At 51.6% G+C, this 13,339-nt stretch overlaps 1 protein-coding gene and 1 long non-coding RNA gene across 3 annotated transcripts in view; one reads left to right on the plus strand and one right to left on the minus strand.

Annotated features, from left to right (window-relative positions):
* The window catches only part of LOC148477056 (uncharacterized), a 44,222-nt gene extending 41,283 nt beyond the window's left edge, over window positions 1–2,939 (minus strand). The window contains exon 1 of the long non-coding RNA XR_015872568.1: window positions 2,857–2,939. This is a non-coding gene — a long non-coding RNA (uncharacterized LOC148477056). The remainder of the gene's footprint in view (window positions 1–2,856) is intronic.
* Window positions 2,804–13,339, plus strand: part of AHCYL1 (adenosylhomocysteinase like 1) — a 139,852-nt gene continuing 129,316 nt past the window's right edge. For both annotated transcript variants that reach the window (XM_088457307.1, XM_088457308.1), the window contains exon 1: window positions 2,804–2,972. In XM_088457307.1, coding sequence (XP_088313433.1) covers window positions 2,883–2,972 — 90 coding nt within the window. In that variant the 5' untranslated portion in view covers window positions 2,804–2,882. The remainder of the gene's footprint in view (window positions 2,973–13,339) is intronic.

A 13,339-nucleotide genomic window follows, 5' to 3' on the forward strand; every position in this document is an offset into this window, starting at 1 on the left:
GGATGGTGGTTCTATCAGGCCGGTTGCTGGGAGACAGAGACATTATGCTGTCAGTGCATGAAGTCCTCCCTTTAGGCAGTATGTCATCCCTGCTGAAGTGGGATTGGTGCTTCCTCTATTTTTCTGTCCTGCTGGAGCGTTGCACAGATGCCGGTGATATTGTTTCACGTGTTTCAAGTTCCGGTTTCTACATCGTGTTGGTCGAGTGTCCAATACCTCAGCCTGTCTGTCTCCAGTCTTGCAAGCTTGTGTCATCTCTGCGACATTAGCCACGCTCCAGCGTCCTGCCGATTGTGTCATCCCGGTGGCACAGGTCACAACCCAGTGACATCTTCCGCTAGTGTCAACTCAGCAACATTAGCCGCACTCCAGCATCCTGCCGCTTGTGTCACCTGGGTGGCACAGGTCACACTCCAGTGACATCCACTGCTAGTGTCAACCCAGTGACATTAGCCGCACTGCAGCATCCTGCCGCTTATGTAATCTCGGTGGCACTAGGTGCATCACGGCATCAACTGCTGCACAGCCCAGAGGCTGAATCCGCTACCAGCCCTCAAGGCTGCTATACCAAAGACTTTAAACCACTTTCAGCCCCTAAGGCTGCTACACAACCCAGTTGCTGCATCTTCCATAAGCCCTCAGGACTGCTACCCAGCCCAGTGGCTACATTTTCTACCAGCCCTCAGGGTGCTACACAGCACAATGGCTGCTGCACTATCTAGTATCTGCATCTGCTACGAGCCCTCAAGGCGGTATAAAATCGGGAAACTGGCTGCCTTAATACCGACAGCCGGCTTCCCGACTGTCATATCCCGGCGAGGGTGAAATGCCGGGCATCTAGATGTAGATGCCTGACATTTCCCCGATGCCGGGAGACCGGCGCCCGGCATCCCGATCGGAGGGTTGCCGGGCGCCGTGAGCGGACAGCCACGGGAGGGAGGGTTAGGTTTAAGGCACCCTGGGCGGACTTAGGGTTAGGCACCCCCCGGGAGGGTTAGGATAGGGGGAGGAAGGGTTAGGCTTAGGCACCCCCGGGGGGGACTTAGGGTTAGGCACCCCCCGGGGGACTTAGGTTTAGGCAGCGGGGAAGGGGGGGTTAGGGTTAGGCACTTAGTGGGGGATTAGGGTTAGGCACTTGGGGGGAGGTTAGGGTTTGGCACCCATAAGGAGGGTTAGGTGGTTAGGTTAGTTTATACTTACCCTAGCGACGATCGGGATTTCCAGTGCTGTCGGGCTTCCACTGCCGGGAACTCTGCTTTTGTCGGCCTGCCGATGCCGGGAATCGAATCTCCGGCCATGTGGCCTGGTGGTATTTCATACCGATTCCCTCAAGGCTGCTACAAAGCCCAGTGGTTGGACCATCATCCAGCCCTCAAGGCTGCTACACTACCCAGAGGCTGCACAGAGGCTGAATCCGCTACCAGCCCTCAAGGATGCTATACCAAAGACTTTAAACCACTTTCAGCCCCTAAGGCTGCTACACAGCCCAGTTGCTGCATCTTCCATCAGGTCTCAGGACTACTACCCAGCCCAGTGGCTACATCTTCTACCAGCCCCCAGGCTGCTACACAGCCCAATGGCTGCATCCTCTACCAGCCCTCAAGGACCAAAGAGGACCTGATGCCAGTATGGTGTTATAAATTGGAAAGAGAGGGATGTGTGGAAGTCTTTATTAAATGTATACAACAGTCGGTGTCCGTGTACTGTCTTTATTTTAATTTAGATTACAGGTGCTAGCCACTAGCACACATGAGGGGGGGGGGGGGGGGTCTGAGTACCCAGAAATCCTTCCTGACACACTGGAGAGCAGGCACCATCTTCTTAAGCCGTGCCGCGTTGCATAAAAATGCTGCGATTCGTAGGTCAATCAGGAGGAGGCGGAGCCAATGTGATGTGATTCCATTGAAATCAACATTTGGCTACGCCCCCTCCTTATTCACCAGCGAATCGCAGCATTTTCTCACTAGACAGCCAGGCCTAATGACATGGTGCCTTCCTGCCAGGTCCCATCCTCATCACAAGTCTACAACCCGCAGCTGCTGCAAGGTAAGTGTGTGTGTAATGTATGTGTGACATACAGTAGATGTGTGATGTGTGATGTGTGTGTGTAAGGTATGTGTGACATATATATGTGTATGTATATATATTGGTATGTGTGTGTATATCTGTGTGTGCATTATATATATATATATATGTACATACATACATACATACACGCACACAGTATATATGTGTGTGTGAACCCCCTTGGAAAATTCCTGCGTTTGCCCCTGCCAGCAGTCCCTTAATGTTCGGACATCCTGACACAGCCAGCCACCCTGCTACAGCTTCACATATAGTATGGCAGCATTGGCTACGATCTCATGTTGGTGCTATTACATGTAAAAAAACATTTTCAGGCTAATCTAGCCTAAAACAGTAGAAACAAGGTCATCTGTCCCTTTAACTTTAAGGGACAGTCTCAAGTTTGAAAATATCAGTTTGAAAAAATAACTCCTTTCTATTTAAATTTAGAAATACCCTATATTATTCACATTAACAGATGTAAAAAACAGATAGCTATAAAAGTATCTCCTAAGAATAAGTATTTTTCTAAGAATAATGATTGTCTTTCATACTTACCTCACAATCACTAAACTAATTTATATAATAAATGTATCAATTTGTAGTTTAGTAAGCGCGTCTTACTAGCGCCCTCTAGTGGTTACCTCGCCATAGGACGTCAGTGCGTTGCCAGCACTGAGCGCTCAGATCCCTTTGCCAGTATGTGACGTAAATACGTAGCACGCAGTAGTGACGTACTTTCGACCCGGCCGGTGTACCGATACAGTCATACAATTCAGAATCTAGAATTACCTGGCCGACTCGGAGCTGCTACCACCATGTCTACCCCAGACGTAGCTGCAACAGATGAACCAGAGGCGTCAAACAGATTCACCTTTATGGCTTCCGTCAGCAAGACCCCGAAGAAGGTAATGACGTCACTTGTGCACACCCACACTCTAATCACGCCATTCAACCGTGCCTGTCAGGTGTTTGGGGCTGTATAGTCCAAGCCCCTTTCCCGTGTCCTGTCAGGGAAGGTGGTGTGTTCCCTCAAATAAGGGGCATTTACTAGAGAAAAGAAAAAGGCTGGGGTATTTACTAACAGATGCATACAGTACTTGCTCAGTACAATAGCCCATTGCATCAAGGGTTATTCTTCACTTATCCACTTCTCATAAATTGACACTTCAATAATGCATTCAAGTTAGGGTGTAAGGGTTTTTTTATGATTATGGGCCCACGGACACCGCTGATTTCTAAAACCGTAACACTGCGCTTCAAATTTGAGGACTCGTCACATTGTATTTCTCCTGCGCTAAACACGCTACCAGTATAATGGAGGTACTGGTAATAGAGCAAAGCATTTTAAGTATATGATAAACTCATGTGGTTTTTCCAAAAATGTCACCCCATATGGATGTACCCAGGTCCGTACACCCTGAGCTAGACTGAGCAGTTTGCAGAGTGATTGTTGTTTAGAGTACTGTATAAAACAAGATATACACAAGAGTGTGTAGTATGGGAAATGTTACACTTCCTACTGCTGTTATTCCTGAACAGTCCTGTTTGGAATTCTGCACCTGCTATAATAGACTACATCATCCCTTTATACCCTGTTCACCTCCACACACCACACTACTTGGTTGAGGTTCTCTATTATAGCGGCCGCACTGCGCGTGCGCAAGCTCCGGAGCGAGAGAATTTACTACAAAGGGGCGGCTGTCGATGGTGATCGACAGCTCGCACCGTTTTGTAGGCGGAGCGGGGGGGGTGGCTTGGAAAACGGAGCCATTCGAGGACGGCCCCAACTGACATCACTCGTGATGTCAGTGGTGAGCTTCCGGCTCTAATAGAGCCGAAAGCTCACTGGGGCTTTCGGCAGACGAGACCCTACCACAAGGGTCTCGTCGCAAGCCCCGATGGTTGTGATGGTCTTGACCATCAACCTGGACGCTCGCTAAAGCTGTGGATGGTCACCCACAGCCTAGCGAGCAGCCAGGAGGCCGGGCCGGAAAATAGATGTGGCCGCCCTCATTCAGAGCGAGCGCTCTCATTTTGTGAGCGCCTCTGAATGAGGTCCCTAGGTTGGGAATCACTGGTCTAGTTGATAGGGGCCATAACTGTACACAGACAAACCATGTTGCAATGCAAGAGTTGTAAATACATTTATTATTTTTGCATGCAGGGTAAATATTGGCTGCTTCTGCATGTAGCCCACAAATACTGGACAGCTTTATTTTTACAATCCAATTTAGATTTCAGTTTGGACACACCCCTCCCAAATCTGAAGCTGGGTACACACTAAACGATGCGTGTACCTAGCGATGCGACACATGAAACCCCCCACCCTGCAGACGGCATACCCACACATAACTTATAAGCATACTCATGCACAGCATATACACAGACAAATACATACATCTATGTACACACACACACAAGAATACTTACACACAGGATACATACGTGCATACAGACATACATACACACAGCACACACAAGAATACTTACACACAGGTAACATATATACATACATATACACACACACACACTTATACATACATACATACGGGATCGGTATGAATTCCCACCGGCCGTGAGCCCGGCAGATGTAATACCGACGCCGGAAGCTCGACAGGACTAGATCCCGACACTGTAAGTATCTTATCTATCCCTAACCTTTCTCACCCCCCTAACCTCCCTCCAGTGGTGCCTAAACCTAACACCCCCTCCCCGCACCCTAAACCTAAGCCTCCCCTGGGGGTGCCTAAACCTAAGCCTCCCCTGGGAGTGCCTAAACCTAACACCCCCTTCCCTAACCCTAAGTCCCCCCCAGGAGCCCCTAACCTAACCCCCCCCTCCCCCCCCCCCCGACTGTCCGCTGTCACCGCCCGGCCTACCTTCGTTTGGTATGCTGGGCACCAGTCTCTCAGCGTAGGTCTAATGATAGGCATCGGGATTTTGACACCTATCATTTGTACCTTTCCGCTGTATGACAGTCGAGCTTCCTGACTGCATAACACACACGCGCACACACACACCAGTATTCTTGCTGAGGAGGGAGGCGGGTCACCGCCAGAACCCATGTGAGCAGAGCTGCTGCTGCTCGGCATGCGTAGCAGCTCCCTTGGCAATACCTGTATCCTTTGCAGAGAGCTCTACCAATCAGAGCTCTCTGTCTGTGGAGCTACGGCGGCGATATGTTGGCCGTCGCAGCATAGCGCTGCATGTGATCGTCAACTGTATCGCCTTGTTGGACTGAATGTACAAAAGATCAGGCGATGCGGCTGATGACCCCACGGGAGCGTGCACTCACAATGTAGTGCATACACACACACGATATTAACAATTTGTCGCTACGATGCGTCACCCTATGCAACTTCATAGGTTCCTCTAGTGTTGGCATCAGCTCTGTACTTAGATTGTGCACAGTGTTTACTTTCTAAGCTTCCCTTTGTGTATGTATGTTTGTGGAAGGCCAATCAACTGTGTCGGCTAAACTCTTTAAAAAAAATTACTTTGTCCTTGAGTTTGTCTGCGTTACATCTACCCACAAAGATTTTGAGAAATTTAATAATTGAATTAAATCTCGGGGAACAGCTTCTGCAGCTGAAGTAGACAAAGAGATGTGTTTAGAGTTTAAACTCATTTACCAATCTTATGGAAGCAAACCAGCCCTTAAAGTGGGTACACACTATAGCGATATACAGTGGCGGAACTACCAGAGACAATGGAGTCATTTGCCGCCGGGCACCAGCCCTGAAGGGCGGCACCTGGCTCCATTGCCACCCGGAGCTGCATGGATAAGGAGCGCCGCTGATCGGCGCTCTACCTCCAGTGGTGTAACTACGGAGGGTGCAGGGGGTGCAGTCGCACCCCCTGCACCCTTCATTTGCCGGGCGCCCGCTGAGTGTGTTGCCAGCGGGCGCCCGGCTCCTTCTCTCCCCCCGGCGGTAGCTGGAGGACGGAGCTCACTCCTGAGCTCCGGCTTCCGGGTCCCACAGTGCACTATGGGAGTGACGTCATGACGTCACTACCATAGTACCGAGGAGTGGACGCCAGGAAAGGACGGCAGCAGGCCCTGGAGCGGGGTTTAAGGGAAGTAGATTTTTTTTTTTTTTTTTATGTATGTATGTGTGCGTGCGCGGGGGGGCATTACAGGGGGTTTACTACTGGCAGGGCTTATTGCAGGGGGCACTTCAGGGGGCTTACTACTGGGGGCCCTACAGGGGGCTTACTAATGGGGCACTACAGGGGACTTACTAATGGGGCACTACAGGGAGCTTACTACTGGGGGCATTACAGGGGGCGCACTACTGGGGGCTTATTACAGGGGTCTCTACAGGGGCCTTACTACAGGGGGCATTACATGACAGGGGCCTTACTACTGAGGGCATCATATGGGGGCACTACAGCAGCATTACTACAGGGGCCTTACTATTGGGGGCACTACAGGGGCCTTGCTATTGGGGGCACTACAGGGGCCTTGCTACTGGGGGCACTGCATAGGGGGACCACTACTGGCGGTACTGCATAGGGGGACCTCTACTGAGGGCACTGCATAGGAGAACCACTACTGGGGGCTTTGTATAAAAGGAACTGCATAGGGGGGCGACGGCAGCTGGGGCTGGCATAGGTGCTGGGGGGTGGTATATTTTAATTTGGGGGGGGCACCAACATTTATCTTGCCTACGGGCACCTGGGATGAGGTTTCTCCACTGGCGATATATCTGCAGATCGAGTGATCTGCAGATGATGGTTGTTTATACACACTGAACGACCATCATCTGCAGGCTGCAACGGGTCGGGGCGGGTAGGGGGCATGGCCTAATCTCGGAATTCGTGGTCACGCCCCCTTCAAAAAAAAAACCAGTCGCAGTGCTGGGGAGCGGTGTGCTGTGTGCCCCTCAGCCCGGCGCATGACCAATGTGCTGGGCTGCTGTGACCAAAGAGCGATGGGTACCAAAGAGCCCCCCTCCTCTCGGCACCCCTGTTCATTGCCTGTGCAGCACAGCCAATGCGGTATGTCTAACAGACATATCGTCTGTACACACTGGACGACGGGGGCACGATATATTAGCCGATCAATTGACTGGCCAATATATTGGTCAGTGTGTACCCAGCATTAGTTATACTGGCAAAACTTGGCATGTAAGGGAGAGTAAAGAGGGCAAAAAGTTATTTCTACTTCAGGGTCCATAGGGTATCCACAGGATACCTTGGGGTATAGGTGATGACTTCAGTCTTCAGGCACCACAGAGTTAAAGTTTTCAGCCTCCCAGGATGCATCTGGGTCCCTCTCCTATACCCCGCCCCCGGGCCAAGGCATCTCAGTTTCGTCGGTGCCTGGCCGGAGTCGGAGGCACTGTGCAGAGGGGGGCTGTGAAGAGCCCCTGAAGTTTCTTTTAAAGGCAGCGCTGGCTGCACATCTGGGAGTACAGCATGGACAGTCAGTACTGACGTCCATGCCGTCTCCCCTACACCCCGCCGGTACCAGAACGCCGGTACTGATCCGGGGATGCTGGTAGACATCTGGGGTCACGGCTAGCGGTGTCCCCAGATGTTTTGGACCATGGCCGGATCCAAGGGGATAGCAGGTAAGCAGCGGGGTCCCGCGGTGGGTCCCCGCTGGTCACATGGTCCTGAGTCCCCAGGCAGGGGGCTCCCTGGGGACTGGCTGCAGCGTGGAGCCAGGCGACCAACCTGCGCTTCCACTACCCCCTGGGACAGCGGGCCGCTGCTGAGCGGCATGCGCTGCGGCATCCCAGGGGTTAAATGCATGCCAGGGGAGCGCGCTTTCCCTGTCTCACGGACGGCGCCTCCCCTGCTGCACACAGCCTCTCTGCTCTGCCTGATTGGCCACAGTGTGTCAGCTGTCCTCCCCAGGCCGGCCTCCTTCATCTTCTGCTCCTCGGTGGCCATCTTTAAAGCATGGTGAACGCTGCTGGAAGCCTGTGAGCGGTGGCATTGCGGTCTGGGTCCCCCAGCATACCTCTCCTCTGTTTGTTACAGGTCAGTGTATGCAGCGCTGAGTCCTACCAGCCTGAGGGTCTGAGTAGTTGAGAACCAGCGCTAATAGTGCAGGGATTTGTTTCTTCTGCATTGTATGTGACTGAACTGCTAGTCTGCTGTCTGTACTTTCACTTTCTACTGTCAGCTTTATTACTGTCCCTGATCTTGCTCTGCTCAAAGCCCTTGCGGTGCGCGGTGTGCAGGGTGTTATTCACACTATACCAATACGTATAGGTGTGAGTGTCACATACTTACCATCATGTCTGAGACTGATTTTCCTCTCCAGCTCATGTGTACTAAATGTAAGGTACCAATAGCGGAGGGGGAGGGTAACGCGGAGGGGTTATGTCCCCAGTGCCTGGCACTGTCACGGCCGATTATGGTCCCGGTACAGGAACCTCCCTGGGCTTGTTTCGCTAAGGCGCTTACAACCCTTGTGGGCCAGCTAGCTCCGCCACCTGCGTTTACCCAGACGTGTTTGTCCCAGCAGTCAGTGGTGTCGTCACCCATGCGGGAGTTCCTGAGACAATTGATGGTACCCCACAGTCTCCCTGTCCCTTCCCAGGTTTCTCCGGAGCCTGCGTGGGTTAATACTCTAACTACATCGGTTCTGCATTTGTCCGATGTTTTACAGGGGGAGTCTGTGTTGCGGCCTCATAACGGCCGGTGGCGTCTTTATCTGCTCCTTATGGGGATGACGATGAGACGTCAGATCATGGGGAGATTCTGGATCTATCTGACCAAGAACCTCTCCGTACCAAAGAGCCGGACGCTAAGTCCAGGGTGTATATCCCTGGTCTTATTCGAGCGGTCCGCTCGGCTTTAGTTATTGAGGATATTGATCCTTTGGTGGCCACATTCATATATGCCTTTTTAAGGATATTAAGGGTGAGGCTACGGTGTTCCCTCTTTCTGATCAATTAGTGGATCATTTAGAGGAGGCGTGGAAAAATCCAGGTAAACGGTTTCAGCCCCAGAGACGCTTAGCCGTGGCTTATCCGTTTGCGGTCAATTATTTTTCTAAGCGGGAATCCCCTACGCAAGTGGATTCACATGTCACACGCCTAGTCAAAGGTGCCACGTTGCCTATGCCTTCGATGTCATCCTTGAAGGATGTCACTGACCGCAAGGTGGAGATATGCCTCAAATCCGTTTATTCCCTTGCAGGGAAGCATCCAGACCGGCTCTGGCCGTGTGTTGGGTAGCCAGAGCTATGGAGTGCTGGGCGGATAATTTGGAGGCGTCTTTGGACTCTGACTGTTCGGCTGAACAGACCGAGTTGGTGGTCAATCTCCGAGACTCGGCCACTTACATTAATGAAGCGGCCTTAGATATTTGTATGCTCACCTCTAGGATCTCCTCTGCAGCCGTGGCTGCTCGTCGCACCTTATGGTTGCGTTCTTGGAAAGCGGACGCGGATTCCAAAAAGTGATTAGAAGGTCTGGACAGGTACTATTTGGTCCAGATCTGGACAAAATTGTAGTTACGTTGGCAGCAGCAAAATCTGCATGTCTTCCGTCTGCTACGATTCCTTCTAGTGCTGGTGGGTCGTCCTTTCGGCCTCACAGGGCCCAAGGTAGGCCTAAAGTACAGTCCTTTCCACGGCAGGCTGGGACCAAGAAATTGTCCAAGCCCAAGAAACAGGTCTGGAGTACCAGACGTCCGGCTCCTAGGTCAGATAACAAACCTGCGGCCTGACGGTCCAGGCCTCCTTTTGGGGGACACCAAAGTGGGGGGCGCCTGCTTCAGTTCGCCCGGTGCTGGTCGAGGACTACGACAGACACTTGGGTTCAGGAGGTGGTCTCTCACGGGTATGCCCTCTCCTTTCGGGACAGGCCTTCCGCTAGACCAGAGCAAAGCCTCGGAACTGCAGAAGGTTTTGCACATTATGCTCCAGGCCGGAGTTTCAGTGCATGTTCCAATTTCCCAGAGGGGCCTGGGTTTCTATTCCATTCTATTTTTGGTGCAGAAACCCAATGGGTTTTACCGTTCAATACTAAACCTAAAGGCCCTCAACAAGTCCTTGAAGGTGCCTCTGTTTCGGATGGAGACCCTGCGGTCCATTATTCTGGCACTGGAACCTGGGGACTACATGGTGTCATTGGACATCCAGGACGCTTACCTGCATGTCCCTATTCTTTTGCGCCATCAGCAGTTCCTCAGATTGGCAATCTGCAATGAACATTTCCAGTTCCGGGCACTGCCTTTTGGCCTGGTGACTGCTCCACGGGTATTCACCAGGGTCATGGCGGTCATGGCGGCTCTCCTGCGGACGCAGGGAGTCCGACTGTTGCCTTATCTGGACGACCTCCTGTTGATAGCGGGGTCTCCAGAGCTTCTTTTACACCATCTGGATCTGACGATTGCGATACTGCAACGTCACGGCTGGTTGACAAACTGGCAGAGGTCCACTCTCACCCCGTCTCAGAGGATCCTGCACCTCGGGGCATTATTGGACTCCAGGCAGCAGTGGATCTTTGTAACGGAGGAAAAGATTCTTGCTTTGTAGTTGAGGGTGCGCAGTTGTCTGCAGTGTCGTCGAGTGTCGATACACTTGGCAAAGAGGTTATTGGGCTCAATGGTGTCGGTATTCGACATGGTGGAGTATGCCCAATTTCACTCCAAACCTCTGCTGCTATTGATCCGGTCCAGATGGAATGGATTGCCTCAGTGTCTCAAGTCCCAGACGATGGGGCTCACTCCGGATGTTCGCCTGTCTCTAACCTGGTGTTTGCAGACGACCCACCTCAACAAGGGTCGCCCGTTCTGGGTGGCGAACTGGGTACTGTTAACAACGGACGCCAGTCTCCGGTGCTGGGGACCTGTCACGGGTCCACACTTGTTTCAGGGCAGGTGGACTTGGGCGGTAGCGGAGCTTCCAATAAACATTTTGGAGCTCCATGCGGTGTCAAGAGCTCTCCAGCGGGCACAGCCGGTTCTCCAGGGTCACCCTGTGCAGGTCCCGTCGGACAACGCCACCATGGTGGCCTATTTAAACCAGCAAGGAGGAACCGGGAGAGTGGTCTGTACACCAGGACGTCTTTTGGAGTCTGGTGGACAAGTGGGGTCTTCCAGAGATAGACCTCATGGCGTCCCGGCACAACAACAAGTTGCCGGTGTACGGGTCTCGAACATGAGACGAAAAGGCGTCTCTGGTGTATGCCCTGTCCGTCTAGTAGACGTTCCAGTTTGCCTACCTTTTCCCTCCGTTTTCCCTTCTTCCGCGGGTATTACGGAAATTCAAATCAAGAAGGAGGTACGCTACTGTTGATAGCTTCCGAGTGGCCCAGACGGCACTGGTTCTCCGACCTCCAGAGTCTGTCAGTAGACGTTCCTCTGAGGTTACCATTACGACCGAATCTGCTGTCACAGGGTCCTTGTCTTCACCCGGACCTAACTCGGTGTGGCTGTTGAAACAGTCATGCTAAGGTCCAGAGGGTTTTTCTAGCTCCGTGGTGCAAACCATAATAAGAGCTCGTAAACCTTCCTCGGCAAGAATCTACCATCGTGTGTGGCATACTTTCTTCCGGTGGTGTAGACCTAGAGGGTATTCCCTTAGGGAGTTCCGCCTGTCTAGGGTGTTGGCTTTCCTACAGGCTGGACTGGATCATGGGCTTCGCCTGGCTTCTCTGAAAGTGCAGGTGTCTGCCCTGTCAGTCTGGTTTCATCGTAGGATTGCTGCGCTCTCTGATGTGCACACCTTTATGCGAGGTGTTCTTCGCATTCAGCCACCTTTTGTTCCACCGGTGGCGCCTTGGAATTGGGCTGTGGTCCTGAGAGTTCTCTAGGGACCGCCGTTTGAACCACTGGACTCAGTGGACTTTAAATGGCTTACAGCTAAAACCATATTCCTTCTGGCCATTGCCTCGGCCAGAAGGATTTCGGATTTAGGGGTTCTCTCTTGTAGACCCCCTTTTCTGATTTTTCATAGGAATAGGGCGGTGCTTCGCACTCGTCCGGGATTCCTTCCCGAAGTGGTATCCAGTTTTCACATCAATGAAGAAATTGTTGTGCCGGCTTTCAATTCACCTGGACTTTCAGTGGGTGACGCCACTTGGGATGTTGTGCGGGCATTGAGAATTTATGTTGACTGCACTTCTTCTTTTAGGAAGTCGGACGCCTTGTTTGTCCTCTATGGCTTCCGTAAAAAGGGTTGGCCTGCTTCAAAGTAGACTTTGGCAGGCTGGATTCGTATGGCAATTTCAGAAGCTTATCTTCATGAAGGTCTTCCAGTTTCCTCCTTGGTGAGGGCTCATTCCACTAGGTCTGTGGGTCCTTCGTTTGCAGCTAGACGTGGTGCCTCTGCAGTTCAGATCTGCAAGGCTGCTACGTAGTCTTCTGTCTATACCTTTGTGAGGTATTACGCTTTTGACATCTTTGCCTCTCAGGATGCTTCCTTCGGGCGGCGGATTCTCCTCTCAGCACAGAAGTGTCCCCACCCTTAAAGGATACTGCTTTGGGACATCCCCAAGGTATCCTGTGGATACCCTATGGACCCTGAAGTAGAAAATATGAGATATGGTAAGAACTTACCCTTGTTATCTCTATTTCTACGAAGTCCATAGGGTTCCACAGGACTCCCGCCCTGTCGCACCTGTACTGTACTGCAGATGGGCTTTATTCTGGTCACCGGTTTTTCCGTCTCCCTATGGTGAGAATGTGATTCTTGTGAGTGTCCAGATTTTTTCTTCTCTCTCTTTCTTCTCCTCCTCCGGCCTATGGCTTGTGATGTAACTGAGATGCCTTGGCCCGGGGGCGGGGTATAGGAGAGGGACCCAGATGCATCCTGGGAGGCTGAAAACTTTAACTCTGTGGTGCCTGAAAACTGACGTCATCACCTATACTCCAAGGTATCCTGTGGAACCCTATGGACTTCGTAGAAATAAAGATAACAAGGGTAAGTTCTTACCATATCTCATATTTTACTTAGGTTAGAGAGAGCATAAAAGTGAATAGTGCCACTGTCAAATTTATTTGCGACATCATATTGACTGTTTTTCAATAAAAACTTACTTTCCCTTTAGAATCTAACAGTGTCACTTCCTGCTAGGAGTGATAAACCTCTGTATCCTTCCTTTTTATAACCTTAAAATAGTGGTTTTACTCTATCTAATAAAGGTTACCTATATATATATATATATATATATATATATATATATATATAGTGTTCCCTCTAGCTCCGGCGGGAGGCAGGCCGCCGGAGCTAGAGAGGGCGAAGGCGCGCGACCGAGAAGGGGGCGTGGTCATCGAAAAGGGGGCGTGTCTATAAGACGCGGCCCCT

Source organism: Taudactylus pleione, unplaced genomic scaffold (genome assembly GCF_031769625.1).
Source record: "Taudactylus pleione unplaced genomic scaffold, aTauple2 ptg000755l, whole genome shotgun sequence".
NCBI lineage: Eukaryota > Metazoa > Chordata > Amphibia > Anura > Myobatrachidae > Taudactylus > Taudactylus pleione.